The sequence below is a fragment of the Python bivittatus genome, unplaced genomic scaffold, assembly GCF_059951505.1.
Source record: "Python bivittatus isolate LINGU-HERP-01145 unplaced genomic scaffold, Pbiv_v1 ctg000350_np1212, whole genome shotgun sequence".
Classification (NCBI taxonomy): Eukaryota; Metazoa; Chordata; class Lepidosauria; order Squamata; family Pythonidae; genus Python; species Python bivittatus.
In genome coordinates this window covers 32,289,544-32,302,165 of record NW_028277074.1, presented here as the reverse complement: position 1 = coordinate 32,302,165, position 12,622 = coordinate 32,289,544, and the positions used below count along the sequence as shown (strand labels likewise).

The 12,622-nt window shown below is 39.3% G+C and overlaps 1 protein-coding gene across 7 annotated transcripts in view; it reads right to left on the bottom strand.

The window, feature by feature from the left end:
- Positions 1-11,473, bottom strand: part of MAP7D2 (MAP7 domain containing 2) — a 47,840-nt gene extending 36,367 nt beyond the window's left edge. For 3 of the 7 annotated variants that reach the window (XM_088144844.1, XM_088144847.1, XM_088144848.1), the window contains exon 1: positions 11,259-11,472. In XM_088144844.1, the coding sequence (XP_088000970.1) occupies positions 11,259-11,310 (52 nt within the window). In that variant the 5' untranslated portion in view covers positions 11,311-11,472. Of the gene's footprint in view, positions 1-11,258 lie in introns of all 7 variants that reach the window. The other 4 variants (XM_088144845.1, XM_088144846.1, XM_088144849.1 and 1 more) reach the window with 4 other exon arrangements.
- Positions 11,474-12,622: the final 1,149 nt, after the last annotated feature.

Below are 12,622 nucleotides of genomic sequence, written 5' to 3'. Positions count from 1 at the left end.
GAATCAGGAACAACCAAGTTCATGAGACTGATTCTGCCATCAGAGGCCCTGATTTCAAACAGCCGCCTAGCCCAAGACCATGCCACAAACCCTGGAGAGAAAAGCAGAGGAGCTATATTCAGCTCCTCAAAAAGCAATGGCAATAACTGGACTTCACCTGCACTAATATATATTAATGCAACCACGTATGTCCAGCTTCTCCATTGAAAACAACTGTTCCACCTACGGCTCCATGATTTTGTGTTTCTGAATCCTATGTGCTACCTGAACCTCAGCTTTCCTTAACATCTGGACCTTTGCAATGCTCCTGGACTACATTTACCTGTGCTCTGATTTGGCTTTGAATTCTCACAGCAAAGAGGGGGAAAAGAGGATCAAGGTTCAGAGTATAAGTGTTTGGTCCAGATGCAGGCCATAGAACATAAATGCTCCTGGCAGAGATTTTCAGGGTAGGGAGACTGGGGAAAAGGGAACTTCATTGGAAGCAGCAGTGTGTGGCAGTAACTAAATTAGATAAAAGAAGGCAGAGAAAGATTGGAGAGGGAGGTCAACCAATTTGATATAGCTATGCTTGAATTCAAACATGAACAAACATGTAGCTGAAGGGAAATAAGGGAAAAGAAGGATCTGTAGGATCAGGAAGAGTCAAGAACAGGGCATGAGGAGGGAAAGGAGAAAAAGAGGGAGCAAGATACAGGTAGTTCTCAGTTTAAGAACGAGTTCCATTCCCAATGTCTATCCTTAAGTCGAATTTGTACGTAAGTTGGAACAGTATGATTGTATAATGCTATATAAGTAGTATTGTGTAATGAACTCGAATCATTGTGTATTTGATGGGAATTTTGCTACAATAGTCTCCGTTCTTAACTATGGGTTGTCTGTCTCCAAGGAGTTCTTAAACCGGGGACTATTTGTTTTATTTATTTATTTTATTATTTTATTTTATTGTATCAAATTTGTCACCACCCATCTTGTTAAAAAGCAACTCTGGGTGGTTTGCAGAAAAGGTAAATATTAATTTAAAATACAATATATCACCCCATAAGATTCTTCATATTTTTCATTTCATAAGCCTCATTAATATTATATTACACATTTTTATTGAAAATAACTGTGGGTTATCCACCATCTGGAACATTATCTGCCATCTGGAAATAGCTCAAGATGGAGCTTTTCAGGAATATATTTGGCAGGTATTGTTTTTGAGTTTGTATGTATTGTATTTTTTATTACTTGTGATTATGTTATTGGCTTTTTTAATGAGCCACCAAGAGTCTACTTATAATTGAGGCAGGATTTGATTAATAATTAAATGATCTGACATGGGATCCCCATCATGTGTTGGGCCCTCAATGATTTGATCAGGTCAGTGGTTGCCATGAATGCCCAAGCTGCCCCAGGCTCAATGTCACCCAGGGGCAGATCGAAGTCCCCAGGAACTATACACTATGTCCATGGTGGCTGGCTGAGCACCTGGATAGTGACTCCACAGCAGAATCTTGTCATCCAAGCCCATGCCTTTTCCTTGCTTTCTAAATGCATATATGACCATATGAAACTTACAATGGAAGAAAAACACAAAGAGCACTCTAAAGCAGGAAAAAATAATAAAGAGCTATCAATTTTATAGCCTAACCTAATGCATACTTGCTCATAAATAAACTATAAGTTGAAACAGGCCTAATTCTTAGTAAATGTACATATAGGATTGCAACATTGATAAAAACATGGATTTTTTTTAGCATTCAATAAAATTTATGAATACTTAACCAAATATTTAGAAATATGTTTAAAAAAAAACCCTCTCCAATAAATTTAATGGGCTTACCACTAAAGAAAAATATGACTACTGTTGTCTATTCAAGAAATGTTTGAAAGTGAGACTCCCAAAAAAGAATTCTGTGATGACATACAGCTGCTTTGGAAAGTGAAGAAAATTACATAGGTTGCTAATGATATGACATCAATCTGCTATTCAAAGAACAAACTATTATTTGTATCCCTGTACAATTCTGACATTTTTAAAAAAGGCATATGCTAAATAAACAGGTACTTGTATAATTTTTGAACAAAGCAACACAGAGTTATTCCTACAAAACTAGTATTTAAATGTAATCCAAATTATCTCTTCCTATTTACTCCCATAATCTAACCGCATTTTTTAAGTCCCAGGCAGTATTATCTTTTAATGCTTATCGAAAGAAAAACAAAACCTAATTCCTTGCTTTTGGGCTCTAGGGCATCCTGAATCTGTGTCAGTGCACCGCATGCACCACCGAGTTGGTGGGATGTCAGTCACAGGATGTTGGCTTGCAAGATAGTCTCAAGATTAGACAAGATTAGTTAATACAGAATAGCATGAGAATGACTGGGGGTAAAAAAGTGCTTTCCAGCGGTGATGAGCTTCCGGGCTATCAAAAATGTGCTTTGATTATACTTCTGGGCATACTGGCCACATGTGCCAACACTGAACAATACTGTGCTTACCTTTAGTTCAGAATGTTGCATATGAGATGGGTTTGCTAATGCTATTTGCCTAGTCTACATCTTCACCATCTTACTAGTAAGGGTTATGTGAAAGTCTCAACTGACCAAAGCCATAATGGACAGTAGAGATCAGTTTATATGAACTCATTTGGTGATGTAGAATTAATTATGAATGAAAGGGCTAAATGTTGTGTCAGAAAGTCTGAACTGGTGTCATCTAGATTGTTATGGGAGAGTTGGTGATAGTTGCATGTTACACTTTATTTAATAGTGATAAAGAACAACCAGATATGAGTTTTAGGAAAAACTGTGCAACAATGTCAATGAATGCAGTCCAGAGGAAAAGAAATTATTCTGGTGGGTGACATAAATGAATGAATGGGAACAAGACAAGAAAAAATGAGTGGGCTATTCAGAGATCTAAGAATGAATGAGAATGGTGACTATTTGGTAAATATCTCCTTAGAAAAAATCTGTTTGTTTTGAATATATGATTTAAGAAAAGGACTATTTATAAATGCAGATGACAAACGAAAGAGCATAAATCTAAATTTATACAAGTTTATACTATATATAGTATTATTATAATTTGTTATACATTTCCATACATTAATATTAGAAGGGATGATGAAATGATCTGAATTTGGGACAGACTATTTTTGGTAGTGTCAAAAATGGACCTTGAAAAAAATGAAAATGGAAGAAAAAAAAAAAAAGACCCTAGAGTCAATGCAGAATAGTTGCAGGAAGAACCAAAGGCGACTCTAGTGTGAAAAAGCACTAGAAGGTTACAGTCCTTGGGGTTGCAAGGTTATAAGACTAAGGTCTTAGACCTCCTCTCCAAGAAATATTCTGAGCATCACTTGGATTAGTGGCTTGGTAGTCCCCATGGCTACCAACTGTGTTCAAAGGAGGTCTTTCTCATGAGCAAAAATATAAAAATGCAATAATGCAATAACTGCTGTAATATTACTTTCTGGCTATATACAGGTAGTCCTTGATTTACGACCATTCATTCAGCGACCATTTGAAGTTACGACAAAGCTGAAAAAAATGGACTTACAACTGGTCCCTGAAGTTATGGCCATTGCAGTAACATGATCAAAATTTGGGTGCTTGGCAGCCCATCCGCACTTATGACCATAGGGCACTTCATCTCCCCCCACCCACCTATCTCCCCCCATCTTTGCCCTTTTGGCTACCCTGCACCCTGCTTTTCAGGGCAGCAAGCAGCCCCAGAACCACGCAGCTCTGGGGCTGCCTGCCACGTCCCAGGAAGCTGCAGCCGCCCTAGCCCAGTCTCAGCCGCAGTCACTGTTTCCACCCTCCGCTCTGGGATAGGCTGCTGGGACAGGCTGGGGCTTGCCATTTGCACTGGGGGGGGGGGGGAAGCTCCAGCAAGCCACAGTGCCCAGGAAGCCCCAGCAAGTGCCAGCAAGCATTCATTCACCCAGCTCCCTTCTCTCCCAGTTCCCCGCATTGACCTTTTGCCTTTTGCATCCAGCCACCACGGCTGAACCAAAAGCACCTCACTGCCTTTGCTATCTATTTTTTGGATCCACAGTTGCCATGCTACTCCAGGCACTGCAACTTCTCTGGCAAACATTTCCAACCCCCATTGGGCGAAACACTTCCTGCCTTCCCCACTGACTGGCATTCTTATTTGTGCTGCACTGCTGAGCTGGGTTGGGGAGCCACGTGTAAGCAGCATTCTCTGGAGAAACTATAGCACCCAGGGTACCATGGTGGCCATGGGTCTGAAAAGGAGACAGCAAAGGCAGCGAGGGACTTCTGCTTTGGGCGCAAAAGGCGAAAGGTCGGTGCAGGGAACTGGGAGAGAAGGCAGTTGGGTGAATGAATGCTTGCTGGCACTTACTGGGGCTTCCCGGGCTCTGCAGTTTTCTGGTGCTTTTTTTTTTTTTTTTTTTAACACAGTGTGAATGGCAAGTCCCAGCTCAGTCTCACAGCCAAGCTGGGCATGCCTTGTCAGCAGCAGGAGCAAGAAGATGGCAAAGGTCAGCTGGGGTGGCAGAGCACAGGGCGAAAGGGGTTTCAGAGTGCAGGGTGGCGAGGGCAACTGCAGCTGGGACTGAACTGGGGCGGCTGTGGCTTCCTGTGACAAGCAGCCCCAGAGCCATGCGGTTCTGAGGCTGCTTGCTGCCCTGCAAGGCAGAATGCAGGGTGGCCAAAAAGACAGAGATTGGGGGGAGATAGGCGGGTGGGGGGAGTTGAAGGCAGTCCCTTATCTTACTGAGGCTGGGAGGGACCAAGCCCAGAATGGCTTGGATTGGGGTGGGTCCTTGGCTAACAACCAGTGAAATTCACTTAATGATGGCAACAGGGATTGCCAGGATTGCCGTCACTAAGCGATGTGGTCACATGAAGTTGCTTAGCAACGGAAATTCTGGTCCCAATTGTGGTTGTAAATAGAGGACTACCTATATAAAATGAGATATGTTAAAATCTTTAAATTGTGAATATACATTGATCTAGTATACAGAGCTGCTCAATTTCTAATATACAGCAACTGCCAATTGGTTGAGTTAAAAAAGCCAAAAGTCCACAAGATGGCATTGAGCTGTTACAACGCCCACAGGTTCTCTGAAGATTGCAGAGATCAGTTAACGTTTCAGGGAAAAATTACCTCATAAAATTTTAAAAAGTATCCTCATGCACAATCTGATATATATATATAAATAAAAGACTGAAATATATACAATCATTGAGTTTGTATGGAGATGTAACAAACACCAAAATTAAGTACTCAGAGACAAGATAAATTAATTTAATGCAACTTCTACATAGATTTTTACCAAATTCTTACAGATAACTTGAATTCATCCTTTGTTTCTTTTCCCTGGACCCCCAGGGTTAATTCCAGCTGTTTTTCTGAGCTGCTGAGAAGTTGGTATACCCCAGCAGACACACAACTTTGTTTCTTGAGTTCTCCTCTGATTTTAAGAGAGGAGACTTCCAGAAGAGTTACAGTCTGGGGCATCTGCCTTTGCTTTACAAGACAAAAGTCGTACTTCCTCTAATGTTGATTCTGCTTGAGACAAAGGAAATGTGTATGCTTCCTACAAAAGAATGAAGATAAAGTAATCTAGAAACTGAAGGAATGAAAGCAGATGTGCTGGTCTATGACCGTAATAAACATTTGATTTGATTTGAATGTGGAAAATGCCTGGAAGAGTTTAAAAAAATTACACTAGCATAGAAGCATGTGGAGTTACCCTAATGGGAATATGAAAAAGGATGCTTTGTGGAATGATGAAATCAAAGAGGCTGTGAATTAAAGAACAGTATGTGAGAGAGAGAGAGAGAGAGAGAGAGACAGATAGACAGACAGACATATACACACACATACATACATACATACTCTATGTGTGTGTGTGTGTGTGTGTGTGTGTGTGTGTATGAATAGTTGCAAATAATGGGGTCAAAGATAAAAGAGGCAGAGAAAATGCAGAATTATTTTAATGGAAATAAAGCAGTGCTTTGGAAATGGGGTGAGGAATGAATAGAATCAAAAATAAAAGTGATGAATTGAGTGAGGATAAAACTGAAGTGAGAAGATGCTGGATACAATATTTTAGAGATCTGTATGGGATTAATTATAATACACTGAACAGCAGAGTTCAACAAACACTATAAATGATTGTATCCAAGAAAAAAAAGATGAAAAGCAATAAATGCTGTTAGAATGTTGAAAATTATTGATCTGCACTTGTAGATGGTATTAAATGAAAAAGAATTAAAATCTGAATGTGATTTGCTTAGGGAGTGGCTGTTCAACTTGTTTATGCATAAAGGACAGATTGGTGCTTGATGATTAGAAGAATGACATTATTTTTCCCCTTCAGTAAATTCAAAAATTATTGTGGGATTAAGTTGTTAAATATTTGGCAGAATTCTGATTGAAAGAATACAACAGTAAGCAAAATTTGAAAAGGAAGTATAGCTTTAAACCAGGCACAGAGTGTGAAAGTAAATGTACCGAAAGACAATATAGAAGATGCCTGGGAGAGTTAAAAGCATTATGTTTTAAACAGGCAGAGGGTGTGCAGACCTTTGCTTTTTGTTCAAGAAATTGTTGAAAAATTTATGTTAGAAAGTTTATTGTACATTTATTGATTTAGAAATACATATAATAAAGCAAGTAGACTTGAATTACGGGGTATTTTGTGTACATAAAAAGATTGACTGTTAAATGTGATAAGAACAGTACAGGATGATAATGAAGCATGTATGTGAATAAATGGAACACTTAGCAAATGCTTTATGTTGACCAAGGAATAAGATAAGGATGTGTGATATCATCTTGGCTGTTTAATGTATATATGGATAAATATGTAAGAAATATTTGTGGAGCCAATAGAGGTCTGCTGGGGATGTGAACATATGAGTACTTCTCTATGCAGATGATACAGAGTTGTTGGTTGAAGATCCAAATGGTTTATAGCAAATGTTAGATTGTATGAGGCAACAAAGAATATATGAAAACTAATGCACTGAGACTTCTGGGGGAGATATGGCAAACTGAAGGCAGCTCTGCGAAAGCGGAGCTATCAACCATGGCAAAGACCAAGGAACCGGTGAGTAGATCAGTTCCTTGGAACCTCTCTGGCTGAGAGGACAAGAGATTGCCCACATGTGCTCCGGATGGCTGCTCCTTGTGAAGAGACCACAGGATAACAGTATTCCATGGGTTTGAGCACCAGGAGATGACAGGATTAGGCATCTTGCTTGCAACCATGGCGGGGACTTTTAAAGGACACTAAGTTCACAAACCTCACTTTCAGAAATTGCTCATTAATTGCTTCAAAGCTATTAGAGACCTTCAGATGATAAGTTTGAAAACACTGGATGAGTCTGCCTTCAATCTTGAATGAAAGAAAATTTTAATCATAAGCTTAAGAATTTAAAGAATCTGAAATAAACAGCAAAAAGCTAAATAAGATTTTGATCTTAGAAAGTGATAAATGGACTAAGGGTCCAGATAAAATTGGAATATTGGAAGTTTTACAATAAGATTTTGGAATTGATTATAAAGAACAAACAGCTTCTTGTGGGAAATAGATTCTACTTTGGTTTTTATAAGACATAACAAAGATAAGCAATTTCATGATTTCAAAAACTGGATACTAGAAGGGACTAAAGTTTTTAGGTAGAAGAAAGATTTATAAGCCTGTAAAAAGATGCAAAACACTGTAATAATAAAAATACCAAAGGAGACTTTTGAAGAATGGAGTCAGAAAATCATAGTCACAATATCAACAATGTCAGTAATTATGACCGCTTCTATGGATAGACTATGTCCAAAAGATGTTATTGAAAAAATGACAGATGTAGAACAAATTTTATCTGACAAGATAGAGATGGTATTGAAAGTGGATTTATGTACAACTGACAGGCCAAGAGAATGACTTAGAAAAGACTGTTTCACTCAATTTACAAAGGAAACTGGCTGAGGTTTTAAAATTTAAAAGGGAAATACAAATGACAAACCAAGAGAGTGACCTGGATGATTTTTTTCCTATTGGATTTACAAAGAGGCTTGTTAAAGCCTTGAAGAACTCTGTGTGATGGGACAAAGAAGAAATTAAGAAAAATCAAATCCTACAACAACATTTGAATAAAGTAAAGTTTAAGACTGTTAGAAGTAAAATGAAGGAACATAAAGTTGGTTTATTTGATTAAGGCTAAAACAAAATACAGTATGTTGTTACTTCTGGCAACCCTTTATGGACTTATGACACTAAGACGGAAAAGATGATGTTTTATGGATTTGTTTAGATGGAATATGGGATGAAGCTATGTTTGTAACCTTAGAATGGGTAAAGAGTCACTGCATGTGTTTATACTTATTGTGATGAAGGTTGGAAGTCACTTCTTTATATATTTATAAAATATATAAAATATATTTAAACATTTTTCTCTTTATTATATTCTTGCTTTTCTCTTTCTTCTCTTTCTTTTTTCCTGCCCTTTTTACTCCTTTCTATTCTCTTTTCTTTATAATAGTAAAATCTAATACAAACTAAACTTAATCAAAATTCTTAATAAAAATTATATATTAAAAAAAAGAAAACTAATGCACTGAGACCAAAATATCTGTGACAGGGAAAATGACCTGTATCATACCAAGTTAAAATTATTACAATAAATAGTGAAAAATTAGACCAAGTAGATTAATTTGTGTATCCTGTTAGAATGTTTACTAGAGATAAATGTAGAAGATGATAGAAAGATGGTCTGTTGCAAGGAAAGAATGTTTGGCAGAAAAAGTAAAAATGGCTGTGTATACAGTAACATGTTTCTACCAGCTTTGTTACATATAAATGAGAGTTGACTATGTCAGGAGAAACATAACAGTTGAAAACAATGGGAGTGTGTTACTTAAGAAGTGTGTATAGTAAAACAAGAAGTGACAAGATCAAGAACAGCTGGGTGCTGAATGAATATCAACTGGTATCTTGAGATAAATTGGTTATGCAAAGAAAAAAGAATCGAACCATAATACATATATATTAAGAAAGAATGAATGGGCTGAAGGAGAAGACCAAGAAAATCATAATTGGATGAAATTGATAAAATCTTCAAAAAGAAAGAGTTGAAAAGTTTAAATAGCTGAAGACAATGTGTAAAGCAGTTCATGGACATGACTAAAACCAGGGTGATTGTAAACATTTATCTGGTATTAACCAGATTTAACTATATTTCTTGTAATTTCTTTAGCTTACTGTTTCTTACTTCTGCTTGGCATAACACTGCTTATCCCAAAGGGAAATAGTGTATGTATGTATAATCTAAAAAATCAGCAATTTGCCAACATGCCAATTACATATGTCTTATTTATCAAATTAAAAGTTTGCTTATTTTTTGCCATAATTTCTGGTTTTCAAACAGTAACAAACCAAAAACAGGCAAATACATGTCTATTCTTCCTCTGGATATATAGGAGAAAAAGAACAGGACTGCTCAACACTGGCAATTTGTTTGGGCTTTTTTCTGGTTATAATAGAATATTAAATTCTGACTTAATATTATATGTAAATAAAACCATTAATTATGTGTCTACATAATGCATCCAGAATATGATGTCATATGGCCTGGAAAATTAGTACAAGATTTAAACCCAGGTACCAAGTTTTATTTAAAAATTAATTTCAAATATAAATATTTAAAACACATTTAAAGGCAACAAGACTGATGTTAAATTTGACTAACTGGTTTAATTATAGCAGGTTTTAAAAGGCAATGCTCTTTTATTTGTTGCTTAAAGAGAATTTAAATAAAACTTATCTGATCATATATTACATACCTAGTAAAAAGCAAGCCTGGCTGCTACTATCATCTACTAGGTCTATTCTAATAATCAAAAAGGCCACAATTTTGACAAAATCATAACTTGCCTAAGATACACATAAAACCAAACTGTGAATCCCATTAAATAAAAACAAATCAAAGTGAGGCATCAATTTTTCTGGGCAGCCTTCTGAGTCCCACTAACTTAATGCTTTGTTTGTATATCATTCTAAGCTACTGTTTCTTTAACCAGAGTCTGTTGGACAAAATAGAATTAACTGGGTATCAATATAATCCTAAGCCAAAACTCAAACAAACCACATTGTAATAAGCCAGTGTGTGAACTAAGTCACGGGTTAGATGCAAGCAGGTAGACTTCTGTTACTGTACTTGCATTTGCAGAACTGAACTGAAAATGTGCTTCACCTTGGAGACGGTAGAAAATAGTCTCTGCCCCAGATTTTTTTTTCTCCCACACCTACACAAAAGTCCAGAGCAGTGCTGAAAATTAGCTTAAATACTGAGTTCCTGCCTTAATTAAGAGCACCACCTCAAGTACCTGGCAGCATATTCCATTATTGAGTAATGTCTCTTCTACATGGAGGTGCCTTGCAACTCCAATCCAACAGGTTTAGAGACAGAGAAGAACGTGTGGAAACTACTTAAAATAATTTCTTTAAAATTAAAGTATTCATCTTGCCAGTTGTATTCAGCCACGTCACCTTAGCCTCCCTGAAGTTTCCTGCTCCTACCCATACCAGTGAATGTCGAACAAAACCTTGTTTTAGAGTCACAGGGGAGAGCAAACCACTACAGCTTCAAAAGTCTTTATCGTTTCTAGCGATAAGGATGCAGTTTCCCTTCTAGCAAAGGAATCTCTTCTTAGGATTTTCTGGGCGCTTGTTTGACGAAGAAAAAGGCTGGCTGATGTCTGGACAAGAAAGCCCCACCACCCGAATATCGATTGCTTATCCTACCTCTTCCTGCTCCACGTATTCCTAGGTTAGTTAATATTTTCCAAAGACTCGGAATAAAATAGCCCTCTGCTCCTCCGGTCCTCACCCCAACCTCCCGCAAGGCCTCCACTCATCGCTATTGTAACATCCACCCTTGCATTCCCCAACCTTCCCAGGGCTTTTTGGCGCCTTCCCAGCTTTTTCCACGTTACCGTTCCCAACGAACCCGCCTGCCCAATGCCACAGCACACACCCACCCTTGCAAACAAATCTCGCCACCACACAGCGGCTCTCTGCGGGGCTTGTCTGGAACTGAACAGCAGGAATACCACGTTGCGGCTGCAATTTGGGAACCAAGAATGGGAGGACACCTGCTCGGAGGGAACATGGAGCGACGGCAGGGCAAAGGCAGGGAGGTCACAGGCAGTAGGTTTCTCCACAAAGTAGGAGCCTTCTTTCACAAACCACACCCACAAGGAACCGTGTCATCCAGCCCTTCGCCCCTACCTGAAGCCCGCGAATACAAGGGAGACGTTCGGGTTGTCCCCGGCTCCGCCATCTTCCTCCTCCGGCGCACTACCCGCTGCTTACTTTTCTCCCCAGCCGCCTGCTGCCGCGCTTAACCACCGTAACTGAGGATGATGATAGTACAGTACTACTACTGCTGCTCCTGCGCGGCCGCCACCGCACAGGCGCACTTTCTGTTCCGGCACGACACCTGACGCGGCGTTGTAGAACTGGAGAGGCGGGAGACGGGTGCAAACGCTAGAGGTTGAGGCAGCGATTGCTGAAGACGAGGGAGAGCGAGCGGCCGCGTAGCTTCTGGCGCTTTCCAGGTGTACATTCCTTCTCTCCGCGGCTCTTGCTACCTTTTGGTTAACGTGTGGCGACCTGCTCTAGCTCCCTTTCTTTTTTGCCCCAGGCATCAGCGCCTGTTCTGCAGGCTGCTCTCGAGTGCGCGCCAAAAAGGATTCGTGACGGCTGCCCTCGATCCAAAGACAGCCCTTCGCTCAAACTGCTACTCTGGGAGGCAGAGAGCAAGATACCACGGTTGCTTCAGGGGGGTTGGCTGAGTTTCCAGTTTACGTTCAGCGCTTCTTTCAACTTAACGGGAAAATTAAACTAAACTGCGCGGGCAAGAAACGAGTTGGGGCAGAACATTTTCTCCCAAACGTTTATATCTTTCCAAAGCAAAGTGCAAATGCGCCGTATGCTGTGAGTAACACCTGGGAGCAGCATCACTTCTTTTGGAGTAGACCTTAATGATATTAGTTTAATCACTTTCTTCCCCATTTTTAAGGTTTCTCCATGAATATTTCCATTAGATTCAAGATACTTATACTTCTGGGTACTTTGATAAGCACATGACATAAGCATCACATCTCTGATTCCCAGCATCAACATGAAAAAGGCAAATTTGGATATTAAATTAAAATAGGAAATCCCTCTGTAGAAGAAAGGTACATGTTCAGTTGCAGTAAAGTATACACTTTGGTAAGTTTTGCAAACTTTCACAGCAAAGTCTGCCACATGTAAGCAAGGCCAGCCTCACACACTCTCAGACACACCCAATACACAAATCCCTCTCCAGCCGGGGCTCAACACCTTTCCTTCCCAAGTTAGTCATGACTGATAATGGGAATGACCTACACCCCTTCTGTTTTGGTTAGAGAATCAAAGTTCAGTCATTGTGGAATTCTAGCTTCAGGAAAGGATCTTTGTAGTGAAGCTTATTTGGACAAGCCCCAAAGGAGTTTCTCCCAGCCCTACCTTTAGCTTTCTCTTGAGATGTGAGGGAGGAAGATCCCAGAGAGATACAATGGAAAAGAGGGCAGCCAAGAAGGAGAGGGAGGAGCTTCAGATTGGTACCC